Here is an 18,479-nt window from a genome sequence, read left to right as displayed (position 1 = left end):
AAGCAAGTTTTGCCACCTTGAGTGGCACCGATATGTGAAATTCTGGTCTGGTGGCCCATGGATTTATCACGACACCGCCGACAACGGGTTAGGAGCGAGTGGTTGTGAAAAGGAATTGCGACGCACCTTCTAATGTGAGCTTCCTTTTTGACACCAGTCCCTTTCCGTACAGACCAAAATTTCGTCAGACTGAACTTGACGTTCCTATTTGTCGGAGGTTTTCCCTGACGTCATCACGCACCGTTGCCAAACAATGGTCAAGAAAAAGCCACGTTGACGATATCGATTTGAGCCCTTCGCTACAATTTACCCCCAACAAACCCAAAGGAAACAGTATCCAAACGTGTCGTTTCACACTTTCGCTTAAACATTTAGTTAGATTAGAACATGTCTTCGCCGCCAAAAGAGAAAATCGAAACGAAAGGTGGACATCTTCCTGCTGGTAGGATGTTTTTTGTTTTGTTTTTTTTACTCACTGACAAACAACACGCTCAGCTGACAAACAAACAACATTGTTCGCAATTGTATTCACGCAACAACGATTTGATGTGTTAAGCCAATATGCATATATTCATGATGGCAATTGCATTGCAAGACAGTGTTAGCACTGTCGTCAATATCTTGTTGTCTTGAAGGAGATTTGATCGCTCGCCAAATCCCATTTCTCAGATGACTCAGATGCAATAATAAGTGTAGCCAAGGTGCTGATGGCACATGGCCATACACCAGTCGTGACGTTAGAATTATAAGGTTCTTTTTGTCAAAATTGAGTTTGTTACATAATCTGATCCATTAAGGTGTTTATTAATGCCTGTGTGGTGTTATTTTTTTAAATGTTGATTTTTGTTTGTTAGTAATTCATATAATACAAAGGTTCCATCTCACAAAACATAATGGAATGTAAAAACTTTGAGACTCAATATCTCTGAACTACCCTAAACGGAGATAGAACCTTATCATTCTAAACGGAGATAGAACCTTCTCATTCTAAACGGAGATAGAACCTTATCATTCTAAACGGAGATAGAACCTTATCATTCTAAACGGAGATAGAACCTTATCATTCTAAACGGAGATAGAACCTTATCATTCTAAACGGAGATAGAACCTTCTCATTCTAAACGGAGATAGAACCTTCTCATTCTAAGCTCACGATGTGTTGGCATGTATTAGTAGGCCTAGACATGTGGATAGAAGACACTTTCAACCTATTGTAGATGTGTTAATGTGGAGGTTTTACCATTAGTCTATAGATAACGCTTAAGGAGACGTGGACATAGGAAGTAGGGCACCACCGAATGAGTCTTATCTGACAACTGATAAGTAACTCTGTAACACTTACAGTACAGGCCAAAAGTTTGGACACACCTTCTCATTCAATGTGTTTCCTTTATTTTCATGACTATTTACATTGTAGATTCTCACTGAAGGCATCAAAACTATGAATGAACACATGTGGAATGATGTACTTAACAAAAAAGTGTGAAATAACTATAAATATGTCTTATATTTTAGATTCCTCAAAGTAGCCACCCTTTGCTTTGTTGTTGTTAATAAAATATATTATAATAATATTAAATATAATATGTGTTAATAATAATATGTTATTATATATATATATAATATTATTATTATATATTTTATTAACAACAACAATTTTTTATTTTATTAACAACAAAAAAGCAAAGGGTGGCTACTTTGAGGAATCTAAAATATAAGACATATTTAGAGTTATTTCACACTTTTTTGTTAAGTACATCATTCCACATGTGTTCATTCATAGTTTTGATGCCTTCAGTGAGAATCTACAATCTAAATAGTCATGAAAATAAAGGAAACACATTGAATGAGAAGGTGTGTCCAAACTTTTGGCCTGTACTGTATGTTACTATTCAAACAAAGGAGGCATTTCTTCAGTTGATAAAGTATACGCCTGTTACATGACATGGCAATATGCAATGTGTATGAATACATATTCTTATAGGGCCTCATCTTGCGCTTTCTGTACAGTTGAACCACACGAGTGTGAATGTCTCCTTATCTCAATGACAAGTGCATTGATTGTACTTAACTGAACACTGATATAGCCCACTGAAACAGCTGCTGTGTTTAGTAGTGCCATTGGTTCTTTTGAGTGTTTTCAAGTGTGTGTGTGTGTGTGTGTGTGTGTGTGTGTGTGTGTGTGTGTGTGTGTGTGTGTGTGTTACAGTGAAGGCAGGAGGGATGAGGATAGTGCAGAAGCACCAGGGAGCGGTTCCTGAGCCCCCACCAGAGAAGCCCAAGGATGACGATGAGGAGGAATTTGAGAGCACCCCGTAAGACACACACACACACACACACACACACACACACACACACACACACACACACACACACACACTTTCACCATTTAAAACTGAACTTTAGCCCCTGGTCTGTCTACATTTTCTCACTAAGGACATAAGCACTAACAGTGCAGTTCATTGGGAGTCATTCAGATACGTTTGTGACTGTACAGCAACCGTCGTACACATACAATATTAACACAGAGGATGTTTCAAATGTGGGTTAACAGATACAACAGCATTACTGTAAAACTATATCTACTCTATGGGTACAAAAAGCAACGCCGTCTCCATATTGAGCGGCTACCATAGCAGATATAGAGCAATATCTTGCTAACTGTTTAGCCTTTCTCTTGGATATGTGGGCCATCTAAAGGCCCCTAACCACCAGCTTGGGAACATGACCCAGGCTGCCAAAAATGAAAATTACACACACACACACACTCTCTCCGCCGCCCTCTCTCCTTCATGCACCGTCACCCATTTTGCGCTCTGTTAGATACGTTTTTAAATAAGCAGAGATTAGTCTTACAGACAGTAGTTTTTAAAAAATAGACATAATTAATTGGAGAGAGAGAGAGAGAGAGAGAGAGAGAGCTAACAGTGAGCAGAGGACCAGAGAAGTGTGTGTTTATACAGGTGACATATTCCCACTACGCTGTGTGCAAGAGAGAACTAGAGCTCTAGCAAACAATGAAGGGCCAGGGGCAAAAAGAGAAAGTCTTTTTTTGAGTACTGGGACACACCCAAGTCATGTCAGGTCAGTGAAGGGAGGAAAAAAGGAAGTTTTTTTTTTTTTTTTTTTGAGTATTCAAAGCAAGGCCTCGGAATGTAAGCATCGCAAGGGGTGTGACCTCAATTGGAAGCCTGCCAGCATGGTGCTTCCTTATTTTGGAGTGGTGTATTGTGGGATTTGGAGTCACATGCTCTGTTTTAAAATTCCCTGCAGTATACTGTGTAAAATAATTACAGTACATTAAAGGCTTGTAGCACAAGTGTGTTTATGATTTTTCGTATAATTGGCACTCTCTTAGGGCTTGATTTGTTTAATTTGACTTTCATGAAGAAGGACGAGGGAAGGAATATAAAAAAAATAATATATAATACAGGCATAATAGAACAGAGAATGTCTGTCTGGAATAGTTAGATTGTACCATCTGATTTGCTGTGCGGTTTTGTGATGTACTGTTTACTTCATACCCTCATTTGCCATAAAAGCGTGTGGTTAGGTTGGGTTGGTGACTCATGCACGCTTGTGGAACCTGAAACTGCCATTACCTACATATACAGCCTCCGATTGACCAGTCAGCATGGAGATGGATAACTCCCCATTTCACACAACTCCCCATTTCCAGTTTAAATACTGTTGAATACATGTGAAATACAGCCTTCTTTCCTTGAAGAAATGCCTCATTTGACATTAGTCACTTGTTGAAAGCAATCCAGTGGAAAGCTTTGACCATTGCTTTCACCAACCCAATCATATTGGTTCAATGATTTACCTCAAGGAACAGAGGAAGGAAGAATGGATTTTGAATGTCTTCAAACAGGGCCTAAAATCTCAAACTTTACCCCCCCCCTCATCCCCTGAGGCTCAATTCCCACTCTCCAAATGAGGTCAGAGTCAACATGACATGTCAACTTGGGGGGAGGGGGGGTGGGCGGTGTTGAGGGGGTAGCACAAAGTCCATTTCGATGTTATCACGACAACTAAAGTTCTTATTGCTATGCCCTTCATACTCCCTTTTAACCCATTAAACATGGTCATTACAACCATTAGGAAGCTTTTATAAGGCTTGAATGTTACATACTGGATCTTTAATGTTTGGTCTTGGGATAATGTCATGCCATGTGCATTGGTCTCCTACTGGCCTTACACCTGGGAAGTTGGCACTAGAGAGAAGTCATCGCTTTGAAATCAAGAATAAAAGCCTCAAAGTTTCCTATTGATTGTAAAGATTAACTTTAATCAGTAGCAAATGGGATCCTTTGAAAGAAACTTTATTTACCAACACTGTTTTTGGCCTGGAAAAAGCACTTTCTAAAAATAGTGTCCTCCTACCTGACACTCGGTTTGCATAGACATATTCTGTCACTGCCCAGGGGTGTTCTAGTGGGAGTGGACCGATTTTCGCCTTCCTGTCTCTGCGGCTGCCTCTTCGAATCATGAAGAACACAACAGCTAATGTCCTAACCCCAAATGCCTATTGATTTCCCACACTATACATAGTGTCATTGTAGATATTTCCGTTTTGATCTCCAAAGACAATATCCTCTCGCTTATAAAAGGAAAGTAACTATGCATCTAACAATGGCATATCTTTTTTTAGTTGCTTGTTTGGTGACTGCCCTTTGAGTTGATTTATGATAACAATGATTTATGATAAGAAATTTTTCTTGGAGACAGACTCTTGGAGCGAGTCGTGTTTTCTGTTTACCACTGTTTCCCCAGTGAACAAGCCAACAGTCTGTTGCATGACAAGCTGAAGACACTAGACGTCATGCGAGTGTACAGGGGCGGGGGGGGGGGGGGGGCTTGCTCCCTTTGGGAATCAGCATTGAGCCTGAGCGTGGAGAGGTGAGGTAACTGTTATTTTATGCCAGGGAAGAATAGGGTGACTGCATTGCATGGGTAGATACTCACACACACACTCGCGCACACACTTGAGTTCAGTGGGGCTTTGGCTTGCTGCTTCACTTCCTCCCCATCTTTAAGAGGCCGGCCGTGTCTCCTCCGGGTCCTCTCTGGAGAGATGTGAGAGGCGGCTGTGAAAGTGCCTTTTTGAAATGCAAGAGAGAGAAATCCCCTCTGATGCTGGCAGCTTGGCACCTGCCCTGGCCTCAGCTCCCCTTCAGTTGGCCATCAAAGAACACGTTCAGCCCAGAGAGAGAGAGAGGTTATAAGAAAGTAAGTGCTTGATATATACAGTATATATATATTTTTTTATATATATCTTCGACCACTCGACCAAATTTCAGGACCCTCCTTTGATGACTTTTTTGTGCTTTCTACCACTCAGTATCCTTACATTTTCAAAATCACATCAGGTTAAGCTAATATAAAGCTATTTTGCTGTTTTTCTGTGTAGGAAGCAGGTTAATTTACAAGGGGCCAACTAGTGGTCGTTGTGTGTAAGTAGCAGATTAGCATTGTAAAGAGGCGGCTCTTTTAGTAGGTAAAAAGGCACGGCTGTTCTAGTGTTAAGCCGGGGAAGAATAGTGTGACTACATTGCATGGGTAGATAGCAGTGCGGTGAGGTCAACGGTTGGGGGAGCACTGGCTAGCCAGCGCCAGATATACACACGTATGAACCCGATAGAGTTAGCTTCAATTCACCATTCAATTGTCAGGTTGCACATTGGCGACCGCATGTTTCATATTTCATACCAGCATTCTTTTACACGCTTGCAGGTAACACACGCATACAGGTAACTTACGTATTCGATTCACGTTTTATAGGAAAATGCAGTTCCACTGTTCATACATTCAACACGAATGAAAACATATATTGCATGGTCTTACCTTTACTAGTAAATGAAGTAAATATCCTAAAAAACATGTCTCAAAACGAAATATCCTAAAAACCATTTTCCTGCTACAGTGCTACGGCTAGCTATGCGTTGAACAGCGACAGTGAGGCTCTTCCTCCCCTGACCGCACGTCCCTGGTAGAGTCTCTGTCTCTCTCTCTCACTCTCTCTGATAGACAGTTATCAGGTGGCTGCTGGGTAAATTGCACATTAGTTGTAGCCAGTGAAGCGATGCCATCAGGGGAGTGCCTGTCTCACCAAATGTAGGCCTCAGAGATGGAGGGATAGCTGTGAAGCAGGAGAGAGATGGGCAGACCGAGAGGGAGGGAGGGGGACACAGAGAGAGGAAGGGAGAGGCGGTGTCCCTAGGAGACGATGTGCCACCTTACAGTGAGTTCCAGGAAACGGTGACAGGGCTGACAGGAGTTAGCTGTTTCCGTGGCAACCACTGCCCTGCCAATGTCAACAGCGAAACGTCCTGCTCCCTTGAAGCACAGACAGAGGGGTCCAATTCCAATTCACCCCTACGGCTCCGTTTTGCGCGTTCACGTTTAGGGTAGGGGTGGTCCCAATTCATGTTTTCATCAACGGCTAGGGGGAAGGGGGAGGGCTTTCCACGGCTCTGTTTGGAGATTTTTCAGGACCACATTCGATTCGGAGCCATTTAAATGTATTATAGACCTTTTTTTAATAACAAGCATAACAAATTGGGCCATGGTCTCTCCATGTCTTTTCTTCTCTCTGTCTCTCTCTGTGTCTGTCTCTAGTTCTAGTTTCTATCTTTCATTTTCTCTGTCTCCTCTCTCTCTCTCTCTCTCTCTCTCTCTCTCTCTCTCTCTCTCTCTGTCCCTTATCCCTCCCTCCCTCCTTTCTCCTTTGTTTTCTTCCTGTCTCTCTCTCTCTCCCTGTGTTTATATCTCTAAATATCTGTTGCCTTCTCCCTTCCTCATGCTGGGCTGAATGCTGTCTTCTCTCTTCTGCCCCCTCCAGGCAAGTTCTGACACTACAGCTCCCCCCCCCCAGCTCCCCTTTTCCTCTTCCCTGAGTGTATAGCTGCACTGTGGTTGACTGGAGCTGGGATATTTCAGCTGCTACACTGAAGCCCCTCTCTAATCCCAGATAAAATTATCTTTTCATTAAAGAGAGTGTCTATCAATGGAGTAACACCCCTCCCCCTAGTCTCTCAGCTGTGGCTGTCTGGCTGGTTGGCTGGCTGTCTAGCTGTCTGACTGACTGGCTGTCTAGCTATCTGTCTGTCTGGCTATCTATCTGGATAGATGTCGGTCTGGATATCTGTCTGTCTGTCTGGCAATTTATCTGGCTAGCTGTCTGTCTGTCTGTCTGTTAGGCCTTTCACACCGCCAAGGAACCGTTCCGTTTTGCGTTCACGAACCAAGTCTGGAACTGGCCGGCTTGTTCCAACCGAAAATACATTGGTTCGGAGCCTGAAAAGTTGGTTCACAGCTGGAACCAGAAAATAGTGGTTTTAAGCGGGAAACAAAACGTAGAACAGTCTCGTCGTCAGTCACGTCAACATTTTTGTTTATCCTGCCCCGCCCCTTCATCACCCATCGTTGATGACGCGGATGGTTCTGGTTACACTGGTATGAACGCGGGCTGGTTCGCCAGACAGCACCAAGGTTCGGAGGTTTCAGATCGCGAACGGGAACTGTTCCTTGGCGGTGTGAAAGCCCTATTTCTGTCTGGCTGGCTGTCTGTATCTGTCTGTCTGTCTGTATCTGTCTGTCTGACTGGCTTTGGTTGTCTGTCAGTCAGTCCATGGCCTCTTTATCGAAGGATTTTGCTTGTCTGGGCCTTTAAGGATTCTTAATTCCTTAAAATATTTAAATATTATTATTTATTTATTTTTTGCAATACAGCCATTCTAAAGTATAATATATTTAAAAAACAACAATGTGTCTGTATAGTCGGTAAATGTGAAAACTGTGCTGGACTGGTAAATGGACTGTACTTATATAGCGCCTTATTCCAAAGCACTTTACAACAGCCTCTCATTCACCCATTCACACACACATTCACACACCAATGGTGGCAAGCTACCATGCAAGGCGCCGGCCCGCTCACTGGGAGCAATGTGGCCAGCCGGGGCTCTACCTCCTGCGCCACACCCGGCCCTTGCTGTGGCCCCTTCGAAAAAACTTCTTGAGTAAGAGTGTGTGTGTGTTTTTTTCAGGGCACCACGCACAACTTGTTTGCCGCCTCAGGTGATGGAGCTGTAAAATCGGATGAGAGTAATTTTTCATTTCAAGGTCGATTTCTACCTTCAGTTGATCTCTCTCTCTCTCTCCCCCCCCCTCCCTTCTCTTCCCGCCCCCAATTCTAAGGTGGGATGTGCTCCCCCCCCTCCTCTGCTCTGGGCTAGTGCTAAAATAGCTTATTTTCTTAATTTCTTTTACCCTCCCTTCTCCCCGCCTGTGCTCTGCTCTGACGGCTAATGTCCTCCCCCGTACTGAGCTCCCCCTCCCAGTATTAATGAGTCATTTAGGAGGCTGGCAGGTCCAGAGAGCTGTGGACCGGTTCTGTCTCTACAGTTGGTTGGTTCTGGCAGTCTGCCGTCATAGTCAGTCCTTTAGGACTTGCTGACTGGACCAGGATGTTCCTTTTCTTCTAACGTACACACACTAGGGGTGGGACGATTAGAAAATGTCATGTCACGATTATCGTGGGCAAAATAATCGCGATCCACGATATTATCGCGAGAATTAAAAAAAAAAAAAAACTTTTATTTAGAATGCCAATAAAACACACTGTAATCACTTTAACTTAGATTTTGTTGTATTTTTATTGAATCATGTTAATAACATTAACATCATTTTAAAAACAGCTTGACAAAAATAAAAATCTTTAATAAAATCTTAAATAAGGTAATGATAAATTATAAGGTATCACTGCATAAATAAAGGAAAAAAATACTGTCAAACAAAACTTGAACACTGACACTTTTCTGTCATCAAACTGAGTGCTAGCCTTGTGGCTTAGAGACTTGAAAGCTTCAAGATAGGTTAAAGTGCAAATGTGAGAAATCTCAATTATATTACTATTTATTTATAACATACGATTATGACATCCTCCCTCTCGCCAGTTTGGGGCAACATAGACTTCTCCCCTGGTGCCACGGATAGGGGTTTCAAGCGGTGGGACAGCAAAGGGATGGTTACTATCGGACATTTATATGATACGGAAATACTACTTTCATTTGACCAATTATGTAAGAAATATGACCTACCACGAAATGAGTTTTTCAGATACCTTCAGATACGAAGTTTTTTAAATAGCCAAAAAGACACTGGCCTCTGTCACCAACCCTCTCCGCTGGAGGAGATAGTCTCTGCTGGAAAGACGAGAGGCATTCTGGGGCTTGGGTATAGAGCACTTTCGAAATATGATAAAGGCAAACCTGCATTTACGCCCAAAGACTGGAATAATGACCTGAACATTAATACTGATGAAGCAACTTGGTCACTAATATGGCAATCGGCAAACGACATCTCAATCTGTAATAGGACGAAGGAAACGCAATTTAGACTACTACAACGTTTGCAGATTACTCCCCAACTTAGACATAAAATGGATCATAACAAATCGGAAATGTGTACAAAGTGTATTACCGAGGTTGGGAGCTTTGTTCATTGTGTTTGGACTTGTAGATATATAGATGATTACTGGAAAGGTATAGTGGATAAAATTCATCTAATTCTAGATGTTACATTGGATAAGGACCCCATGTGTCTATTGTTTGGGTTCCCAGACAAACAACTTAAAAGTAGGCATTCCAAAAGACTTCTGTGTATCCTCACTTTTTGTGCAAGGAAAAATATATTGCTGAAATGGATAGACTGCAAACCTCCTACAATAGCTGGATGGCACAAGGTAATTTTTGATATGATTCCTATGGAATATCTGACATATAGGTCTAAGTGTAAGATAAAGACATTCTATAAGATTTGGTCTCCGTTCTTAGATTATATTGGTACCAGACTGGCTGCCATTGTAATGAAAGGTTTGGTGGATTACACTCAAGAAAGTACACAAGACTAATGTGTAACAGATCTACAATGTATGGGTCACAATATTATTTACTGTGCTGGTGTTGTGCTGCCGCTGTGTTTAGGACTGTAAGACATGGATGCTGTCTCCGATGGGGGTGATCCCCCCATATATTATGGCATTTGTTGTGTCATTTTCTTTTCTGTTTATTTCTGATATGTGACATGGCCTCCCCCCCCCCCCCTGTTTTTTTGTTTTTGTTTTGTTTTTAAACATTTTCTGTTTATGGACAATGTACTGCATAACAAAGTGCAAAACTAGTTTTCTACTATTAATGGGACAATAACCTCCCCCACGGATACTAGTTGTTGTTGTTATGTCCTGTTGTGTACATGTCTCTGTGAAACACTGTGAAATATTAACCCAAAAAAAAACGCATAGGTCACATACATTAATACATACAATAAAAACAGACAGACAAAGCAGTGTTTATAAAAGGTAGTGCCTATTTAAAAAGTCCAGTCATTTAAAAATAATAATTCACCAAAAAAAAAAAAAACGATTATGACGATTATTCAACTAATTAAAATTCTCCACGATAAAGTTATCGCGGGTGTTTTTATCGCGATTAACGATAAACACGATAATCGTCCCATCCCTAACACACACACACACACACACACACACACACACACACACACACTTTGGCAGCATGAAAGACCTGCCTGTGCTTGTGTCTTCAGATTCTCTGGTTCTCCGTTACCTGCTTTTGCTATCGCAAATCTACCTGCTGGTATCTAGGAACAAATCAATCCATGTTAAACTACAAAACTATGTTGTTTGTGATTACAATAAACGCTCGTACAGGTTTCTCTCGTATAGCCGCTACTAAACTTAGTTTTAGTCCCACTCTTGTGTTTCTTTTCAGTTGTTTTTATTGGACAGAGAAAGTAGAGAAAGACAAGAAAATAATGAGAAGATGGTATGTCAGCAGGGCAAGGGCATAGAGTTGGATTCTAACCCATGCCGACATGGCCGTACGTGTGGCACTGTAGACCCTACCACTGGACCACCCCAGGCCATGGTGCTGGACCACTGGACCACCCCAGGCCATGGTGCTAGACCACTGGACCACCCCAGGCCATGGTGCTGGACCACTCCAGGCCATGGTGCTGGACCACTGGACCACCCCAGGCCATGGTGCTGGACCACTCCAGGCCACGGTGCTAGACCACTGGACCACTCCAGGCCATGGTACCAGACCACTGGACCACCCAGGCCATGGTGCTGGACCACCCCAGGCCATGGTACCAGACCACTTCTGCTCCATCGCCCCCGAACTGTGGAACGCCCTCCCTCCCCACCTGAGAGCACCACAGTCGGTCGACTCTTTTAAGAGCCGACTTAAGACTCATCTTTTTAACAAAGCGTTCCAGTAGCCAGATTTGTATTTAGTTTTTTCTTTAGTTTTATGCCACAGTGTCTTTTTAACCTTTCTGCTTTTGATGTTTTTAGTGATCTTTATTGTGTTGTGCTGTTTTTGTTTCTTTTATTGACTGTAGCACTTTGAGATTCTTGAAATTTAAAGTGCTTTATAAATAAAATCCATTATTATTATTATTATTATTATTATTATTACCACTGGACCACCCAGGCCATGGTGCTGGACCACCCCAGGCCATGGTACCAGACCACTGGACCACCCCAGGCCACGTCAGAGGAGATTTTGGCACGTAATTAAAACACTGCTAACTTGGGGATGTTTGAATCCTGCTAACTGTTAGCTTGTGCTGCGGTAGCGAAGTAGAAAAGCAGAGAATCTTTCACTACTGACTCATGAGGACGACTCTCAGGGGAGGTCTTTCACCTAGACATGAATAGGCTGAACCATCCCTGAACACGCTGCAAAGTAAAGACTTGATCCTGACTAAATGGGATGTCACGAGTATTCACATTGAAATGGAAACCTATCATAACCACCCTCCCCCTCTCTCTTTTTCTCTCCAGCCAACCGAAGCCCACCGTGGTTGTGTCAGGAGTGGTCACAAAGGTAAGAGACCACACACACACACACACACTCTCTCTCTCACTGTGGGCAGTTACCTAGGTTACTCAAGCACTCCCGAATGTGTGTGTGTGTGTGTGTGTGTGTGTGTGTGTGTGTGTGTGTAGAAATCTGGGCCAGTGAGTCTACTGGGGCAGGTAGTGGGTCTGTGAACTGAGGGAAAAGATGGGAGAGAGAACCCCTGATTGAAAGGGAGAGACTATGAGAGAGTGAACCAGAGCCGAATAGAAGAGAGTAACCTGGAGAGAGAGGATGAAGAGAGAGAGGGAGTGTGGGAAGAAAGAAAGCAAGAATGGAGGGCGTGAGGGAGATGGAGAGCAGAACTAATGAAAGAGGGGAGGCTTTAGAGAGTGGACCAGAGAGCAGGAGGGGATAAAAGAGGGTAGAACTGAGGAGGGGGACAAAAAAAAACTAAACTGGGAGAGTTTTAACACACTTTTCTATGACAAGAGAAGCACAGATCAGAACCTGGAAGAGAGAAACGTAGCGGGAGAGCCCAGAGCAGGTAGAGAGGGAGGAGAGGGAGGAGAGGGGAACTGTGGAGAATGAGAGAGGAGGGGAGAGTTGGGATGGAGAATAGATAAGACTGGGAGAGAAGAAAGAGTTAAAGTGCAGGGGGGGGAAGATAGAGGGGGGCTATCTGTCTGTCTGTGTCTGTGTCCATCCGTATGTGTGTGTGTGTGTGTGTGTGTGTGTGTGTGTGTGTGTGTGTGTGTGTGTGTGTGTGTGTGTGACCATGATGTCCTTGAGAGGGTCAGCGAGGCCCGAAAGGCTTTCAGACATCTTTTTTCCACTGGACAGAGAGATAGCTTTAGATACTGTAGATCTCACTGATATCAGCTTGATGGCAGGACCCCCCCCCATATAAAGCTTTACCCCCCCCCCCCCCCCTAAGGCTTCCTATTAACCCCTATCTAAACCATCATAGCTAGAGGCTACCACAGCGTGGGGGCAGGACAGGGCAGGGGAGCGGTGCGGTGCGATTGCAGTGTTCTGCTTTTACCGTTTCTTTGAAAATGTTGTTTTTATTCAAAGTGAAAGCCACCCATCAGTCTATCCAAGGGGTTTAAAATAGTTGTTTAGGTAACCTCCCCATCTGGCCTCACTCCTAAATATGTAGATGAATCCTGGTCTGAATTTGTATATTTATGTTTACATAAATAAGTAATGGACTGCACTTATATAGCGCCTTTATCCAAAGCGCTTTACAATGGCCTCTCATTCACCCATTCTCACACACACATTCACACACCAATGGCGGCAAGCTACCATACAAGGCACCGGCCCGCTCACTGGGAGCAATTTGGGGTTCAGTGTCTTGCCCAAGGACACTTCGACATGTGGCCAGCCGGGGCTCGAACCGCCGATCTGCCAGCCTTGCGATCATTGGACGGCGGCTCTACCTCCTGAGACACAGCCGCCCCAAATAAGATTGCTCCCTTTCTAATCCATGAACGCAGCAACATCGCTAGTTTCCGTTTCTGACGCTGCCCGTCAGCCAGTCATAGTCATATTATCACCTTGTTGGTCAACAACAAACTAACAAATAATTGCTAGTTTCATGCTGTCTGTCACTCAAACAGTCTTTCCTGTCAAACCAAAACAAAGAGAGGTATGGAGAACACACATTCTGGAGGTTGAGAGACATGGAGAACTAAATGACAGAACTCTACAGTTCTTCACATGAATCCTTTGACTAAAGGACATGGCCAATTCTAAATCTCTTCCAATTTATTTGAATAATTATATAGGCCTAAATCAAAATGCGCAGCTGTTAGCAGTTCAACTTGCTCATGAGACATGAGTCAATGGATTTGAAGTTAAATAGCAACTAAAAAGCAGGATAAAAAAGTAGTTAGGGAGTAAGGGAGGCAGAGAGAGTTTGGAGAGAGATGGAAGGGAGGCCAACGAGAGCAAATGAGAACATAAGGGCATTTCACATGGCAGAGAAATGGAAGACAGCATGAGAAGCTTATGGCATTTTACTCCCAAACTCCTTGTCTTGACCGAGGGGGCCCTGCCATGTCTTAGAACAGACCTCCACTGAGATCACGCCCTGTCAAATCAAATCATCCACATTCCGATAGCTAAGTAGTAGCCGCAGCATGTAGCCTAGCCTACATTTAGCCCCAAAGTGTTGTTTAGCATCTACGTGCATGAGCTCCGTCTTATTGCTTTTAACCGTCTAGTCTTTAGGCTGGATCTGGGGGGAAGTTTCCTCACACATTCTTAGCGAACACACAGCCCTTTAGTTCTGTCCATGACCCATGCTACTTGTCAAACAGCAAAGTGCTTTGTTCAATGCATTTTGTTTGGTGAAGTACAGAGGATTGACAGTTAATCAGAATTGTGGCAAATACTCTCAACACTGTGAGGCTGGGTTGGCCACGGTAATGGCCACGGGTAGGCCATGTTCGCTACAGACTCCAAATTCAGCAGGGCTCCCACGGGTCCTTGAAATCCTTGAAAGTATGTGAATTTGAGGGAAAAAAATCAAGGTCTTAATTTTTTTTTTTTTAAATAGACATGGGTCATTGAAAGTGCTTGAATTCCCCTCTCTCTCTCTCTCTCAAAAAAAAAAAAAAATATATATATTACAAATGTTTTTACTATGCTCGTCAACTAGTAAATAAGTCTCTGTATTGCTTAACTTTACACACATTTCACAATATATTGTTTTGCTGTGCTGTGGTAGGGAAGGCAAGAGACCATCTAGTGTTCACACATTCAAGCCTCTCTTGAATGTGAGAGTTTTTTTTTTGGGGGGGGGAATGTGAGAGGTTTTGGGTAACCAAAAGAATATAATTAAGAGGAGAACACTAACTCATTTTAGGTGTTTAAGATGTCTCTGTCAGGAATGCTGTGTGCGTACGCCCCGTGTATGCGTTCCTGTGTGTGTGCACCCGCATGTACATATTTATTCCAGTTCCCCAGTGTGTGTGTTTTCTGCGTGTGCCTGTATTACCGCTGTTTCCTCCGCCTGTGTTCTCAGGGTGACAAGGATTTCACTCCCGCGGCTGCCCAAGTAGCTCACCAGAAGCCCCAGCCCTCTGTCTCCAAACTGCCCCAGAACCAGCAAGTCAACCAGCACATCCATCAGCCCCGCAAGTGAGCTACGGCTAACTGCTAACCGCTAAGCTAACTCTGCTACCACCTGTCCCCCGCAATGGAGTAGGAGGACGTTGCCCCATAGGTACAGATCTATGTTCAGTTTAGTGTTTTCTCCACCGAATGGTTAAGTTAAGGGTTGAGGAGGAGAAGATAAGCTGATTCTAGATCTGTGCCTAAGGGGCAACGTTCACCTGGAGCCAATGCAATTATGCACCGACATCAGACCACGGACGCCAACCTATCACAGCAGCCTACCGACCAACCTAGCAACCAATCACACAGCAGTGATGAGTCTAAGCTCCTGCCTTCCCACCTCACAGACTACAGGAAATAACCAACCAACCAATCAACCAATCAAGAGACAGAAAATAGTTGCAATCGACCAATAGCCTTCTAGTGTTTACTTTTATTGCGGAGACTGTACCCCCAAGCTGCACAGAAATATCATGGACAAATGAAAGAACAGTGTTCACCATTCACTCAATCAACAAGCCAATCACCACAAGTGCTCAGGTTACCAGGGCAACCCCTGTTAAACATTCCATGCCCCCACCCCCCCCTCCTTAATCACCAAACCTCTTGCTCTCAAGTGTCATTGATTTCAACACGAAAGTTCAGGTTTTCAAGGAACAAAGAAATCGTCCTCTCAAAAAAGTTTATTTAATAAAGTTTAAAAGAAAATATTTTTATTTTTTTGTTCTACTCAGTTTGTTTCTTGAGTAAATTGTACAAATCCTTAGTCAGTGAGTGGACTTAGGCATTAGGTGTGGTTGTTCTAAGTAATACATAAAGATTTAACTTAAAATCTCACTTTTTGTAATGTCTTGATTTGTTATTGGACAAATGGGAAATGTATGGACTGAAGGATGATGGGATATGTAGGCCCCCATTCTCACTTAATACAGGGTTCGACATTAACAATTGTCCGGGGCAAGTAAAACATTCGCCGGGTTTGTTTGCGCGGCAGCGACGACGTTGCTGGATCTGTGTATCGGTGTTGCAGGAAGAACAACGGACGGCGCAGGCGCCAGACCAGACTAGATGATCGTGGAGTGAAGATATTATTAAAGCGTACGCGCCTGTCCACCTGTCTGTCGATCAGCGCGTAGGCTTTACACAGATCCAGGATCCAGCAGCGTCGTCACTGTCGCTTGCCCTGGGCAATCGGGCAACCCGTTAATGTCGAACCCTGTAATAGAAACTCCATCCGTCACGTCCTCCTCTTTGTACACACTCTCTAAATACAGTAGTTAAGCTTCCCTCTGTCCCCTCTGCAAGGCATTGAACCCTGTGGATGTCAGTAGTTATACAGATTTGCAGTAAACAATTTTAATCCTATTGTATTTTCGTATTTAGATAATGGATTTCAATTCAGGAAGTACCTGATTCCAATTGACCCCTAACACCCTAGGTACCTGTGGAGACCTGAGAACATTGGAGCAGTAAACACTACTATACTATTGCCTGCTTGCGGCTCTGTCAGTATGTGAAGCGCATTGAGTTGCATCTTGTAAGAAATGCGCTATACAAATAACATTTGATTTGATTTGATTTATAGCAACAACACTACTATAGCAACAACATTTTTGTATCCCCTCAGCGTCTGTGACTTCAGTGTCAGTAACTTGGTAAAAATATAATTGCATGTGTGCGTGCACCCTCGCACCTTGAAATAACAGTAATACCACGTTCATTGATAAAATGACTTAAAGTATGGAAAGAGGGGATGGCAGTTTTAGAAGGGGGGTGATTTTGACTGTTTATATTTCAGGGGGGATGCCATCCCCCCTCAACTCGAGTGCTGCTTATACTGTAATAATATAATGGTCTTATTCTTATCAGGTGACATTGAAACATGGCTGCGAACCCCCAGACACCAGAGGAAAATCCAGTATAATTTAGCGCTTGGCCGGGCAAGGTCCGTTGTGGAACGCACTAGGCATGTTGAAGGGGAGATGGCGTTGCCTTGACAGCTCCGGAGGGATATAAAGGAAGACTGAAATACAATCATAAACATCAGTTCCTTTTAAATCTTGAATTAAACTCATTTTCTCGGCTGATAACAACATCGTTAATTTTATTACGAGACACTTGCATGAATTACAGTAGGCAGTGTGGCTCACATGCCTGTAATAACTCTGCATAACCAGTAGGTAATGTGCGTACGCAAGGTCAATACCCGACGTAGAGCTACGATTGTTTCCACGGTCAAATTGACTCACGTTGAAATTGTATAAATCACTACGTTGACGTGGTTTTCTACGTACGACACGGGTAAGATCAAATTTGATCCAAAGTACTTTCTATAAATGAGGCCCCTGGTTGTGCCTGGGATATGAACTCATGAGTTAACTTGTGATATATTCACTCATGTCCCACAGACGGTGTCCAAACCAGCTGAGAGCAGTCATTCTACGGGCAGGCCTATCTAAAGCCTACATGTCTGTCCTTGCATACTGTGCTATGCAGTAGACAAACCTCAGCAAAACAAAAGTGGGTGGAGAGGGAGACATAAAACCATTACAACACTTTTTCAGGTCAAGGACTTTGTCCCTCCGCAAGCTAACACATAGTCTACACTTCTCAAGTTCATATCAAGCAGTCAGCAATGAGGGGAAAAAAGTTGACTAAGACAGCAATTTACTGGATTATTTATGTTAATGTCTCTTTTCTGGCTGTGTCTTGTTCCTGGCTGCTGGTTTGCTTTCAATTAAACACGTTTTGTATTCAGTCAGTTGAGAGAGACTTGGAATTTAAATTCATAAATGTGTCCATGAGTTCAAAACGCTTCCAAATGGGGTCATGGGGTTGATTGAATAAAAAATGGAAATTACCCCAACAGTACGTCTTTCTGCCAGCAGAGGGTGCCAGTCTGTTTCTCAACCCCACTGTGCCCTCATACACGAGTGAAGCTCTCACCAAGTCAGACTCTTCAAGAATAGTCTGATGGCGAACTGTTATGCAAGTGGTGCTGGGGGGAGGTTATCCATCCGGTGAATTTGACCAGTGCTGCCGATTCTATTGACGAATTGAGAAGAGTTAAGGAGGTGCTTGAAGTGGAACAGGGATTTCAACCTTCTTTTCAAACTGAAAATGTAATGCACACTGCCCCCTTCTCAAATGATGGCATCGAAAACGTATGAATCTAACTACTGTATATATTTTCATCTCGCACTTCGCAATGCGTGCAAGTCGGGTTGTGAACAGAAGGCATGGCGGAATGGACAAGGGACACATTACGGGGGTGGAGACTTGCTGACAACTTCCTGTCCCCAGTGTGCACTTTCTACGCCCACAGTATCTCATTCGATTGGGATCAGTTTACCCTCCCCCCAAATCTAAATTTACCTTAACCATGCTATCACAGTCACCTGTCTCTACCTGTCCCCACTGAGCTGGTAACCATTAAGGCAAAAATACCTCCTGACCCTCTATAAGAGG

General features: G+C 43.4%; 1 protein-coding gene across 2 annotated transcripts; it reads left to right on the top strand.

The window, feature by feature from the left end:
- The first annotated feature begins 283 nt into the window (after positions 1–283).
- LOC308169094 (death-associated protein 1 homolog) lies at positions 284–16,943 on the top strand. 2 transcript variants are annotated; one of them, XM_080543737.1, is made up of 5 exons: positions 284–442; positions 2,210–2,315; positions 11,870–11,912; positions 14,920–15,035; positions 16,881–16,943. In XM_080543737.1, exons 1-5 carry the CDS (start codon positions 388–390, stop codon positions 16,882–16,884), a joined length of 324 nt encoding a protein of 107 aa, XP_080399863.1. In that variant the 5' UTR covers positions 284–387; the 3' UTR covers positions 16,885–16,943. The 2 variants fall into 2 exon arrangements, with proteins under 2 accessions (XP_080399863.1, XP_080399862.1); XM_080543736.1 differs by lacking the exon at positions 16,881–16,943 and having other exon boundaries at positions 14,920–15,841.
- Positions 16,944–18,479: the final 1,536 nt, after the last annotated feature.

Source organism: Nansenia antarctica, assembly GCF_963989245.1.
Source record: "Nansenia antarctica genome assembly, chromosome: 12".
Lineage (NCBI taxonomy): Eukaryota > Metazoa > Chordata > Actinopteri > Argentiniformes > Microstomatidae > Nansenia > Nansenia antarctica.
Note: the sequence above shows the minus strand (reverse complement) of the source record. Positions and strands in the feature narration are given on the sequence as shown.

Coding starts and splice junctions, on each gene's coding strand:
- LOC308169094 (XM_080543737.1), top strand. CDS start 388: ATGTCTTCGCCGCCAAAAGAGAAAATCGAAACGAAAGGTGGACATCTT. Junction 2,316..11,869: donor GAGGAATTTGAGAGCACCCC/GTAAGACACACA, acceptor TTTTCTCTCCAG/CCAACCGAAGCCCACCGTGG. Junction 11,913..14,919: donor TGTCAGGAGTGGTCACAAAG/GTAAGAGACCAC, acceptor CTGTGTTCTCAG/GGTGACAAGGATTTCACTCC.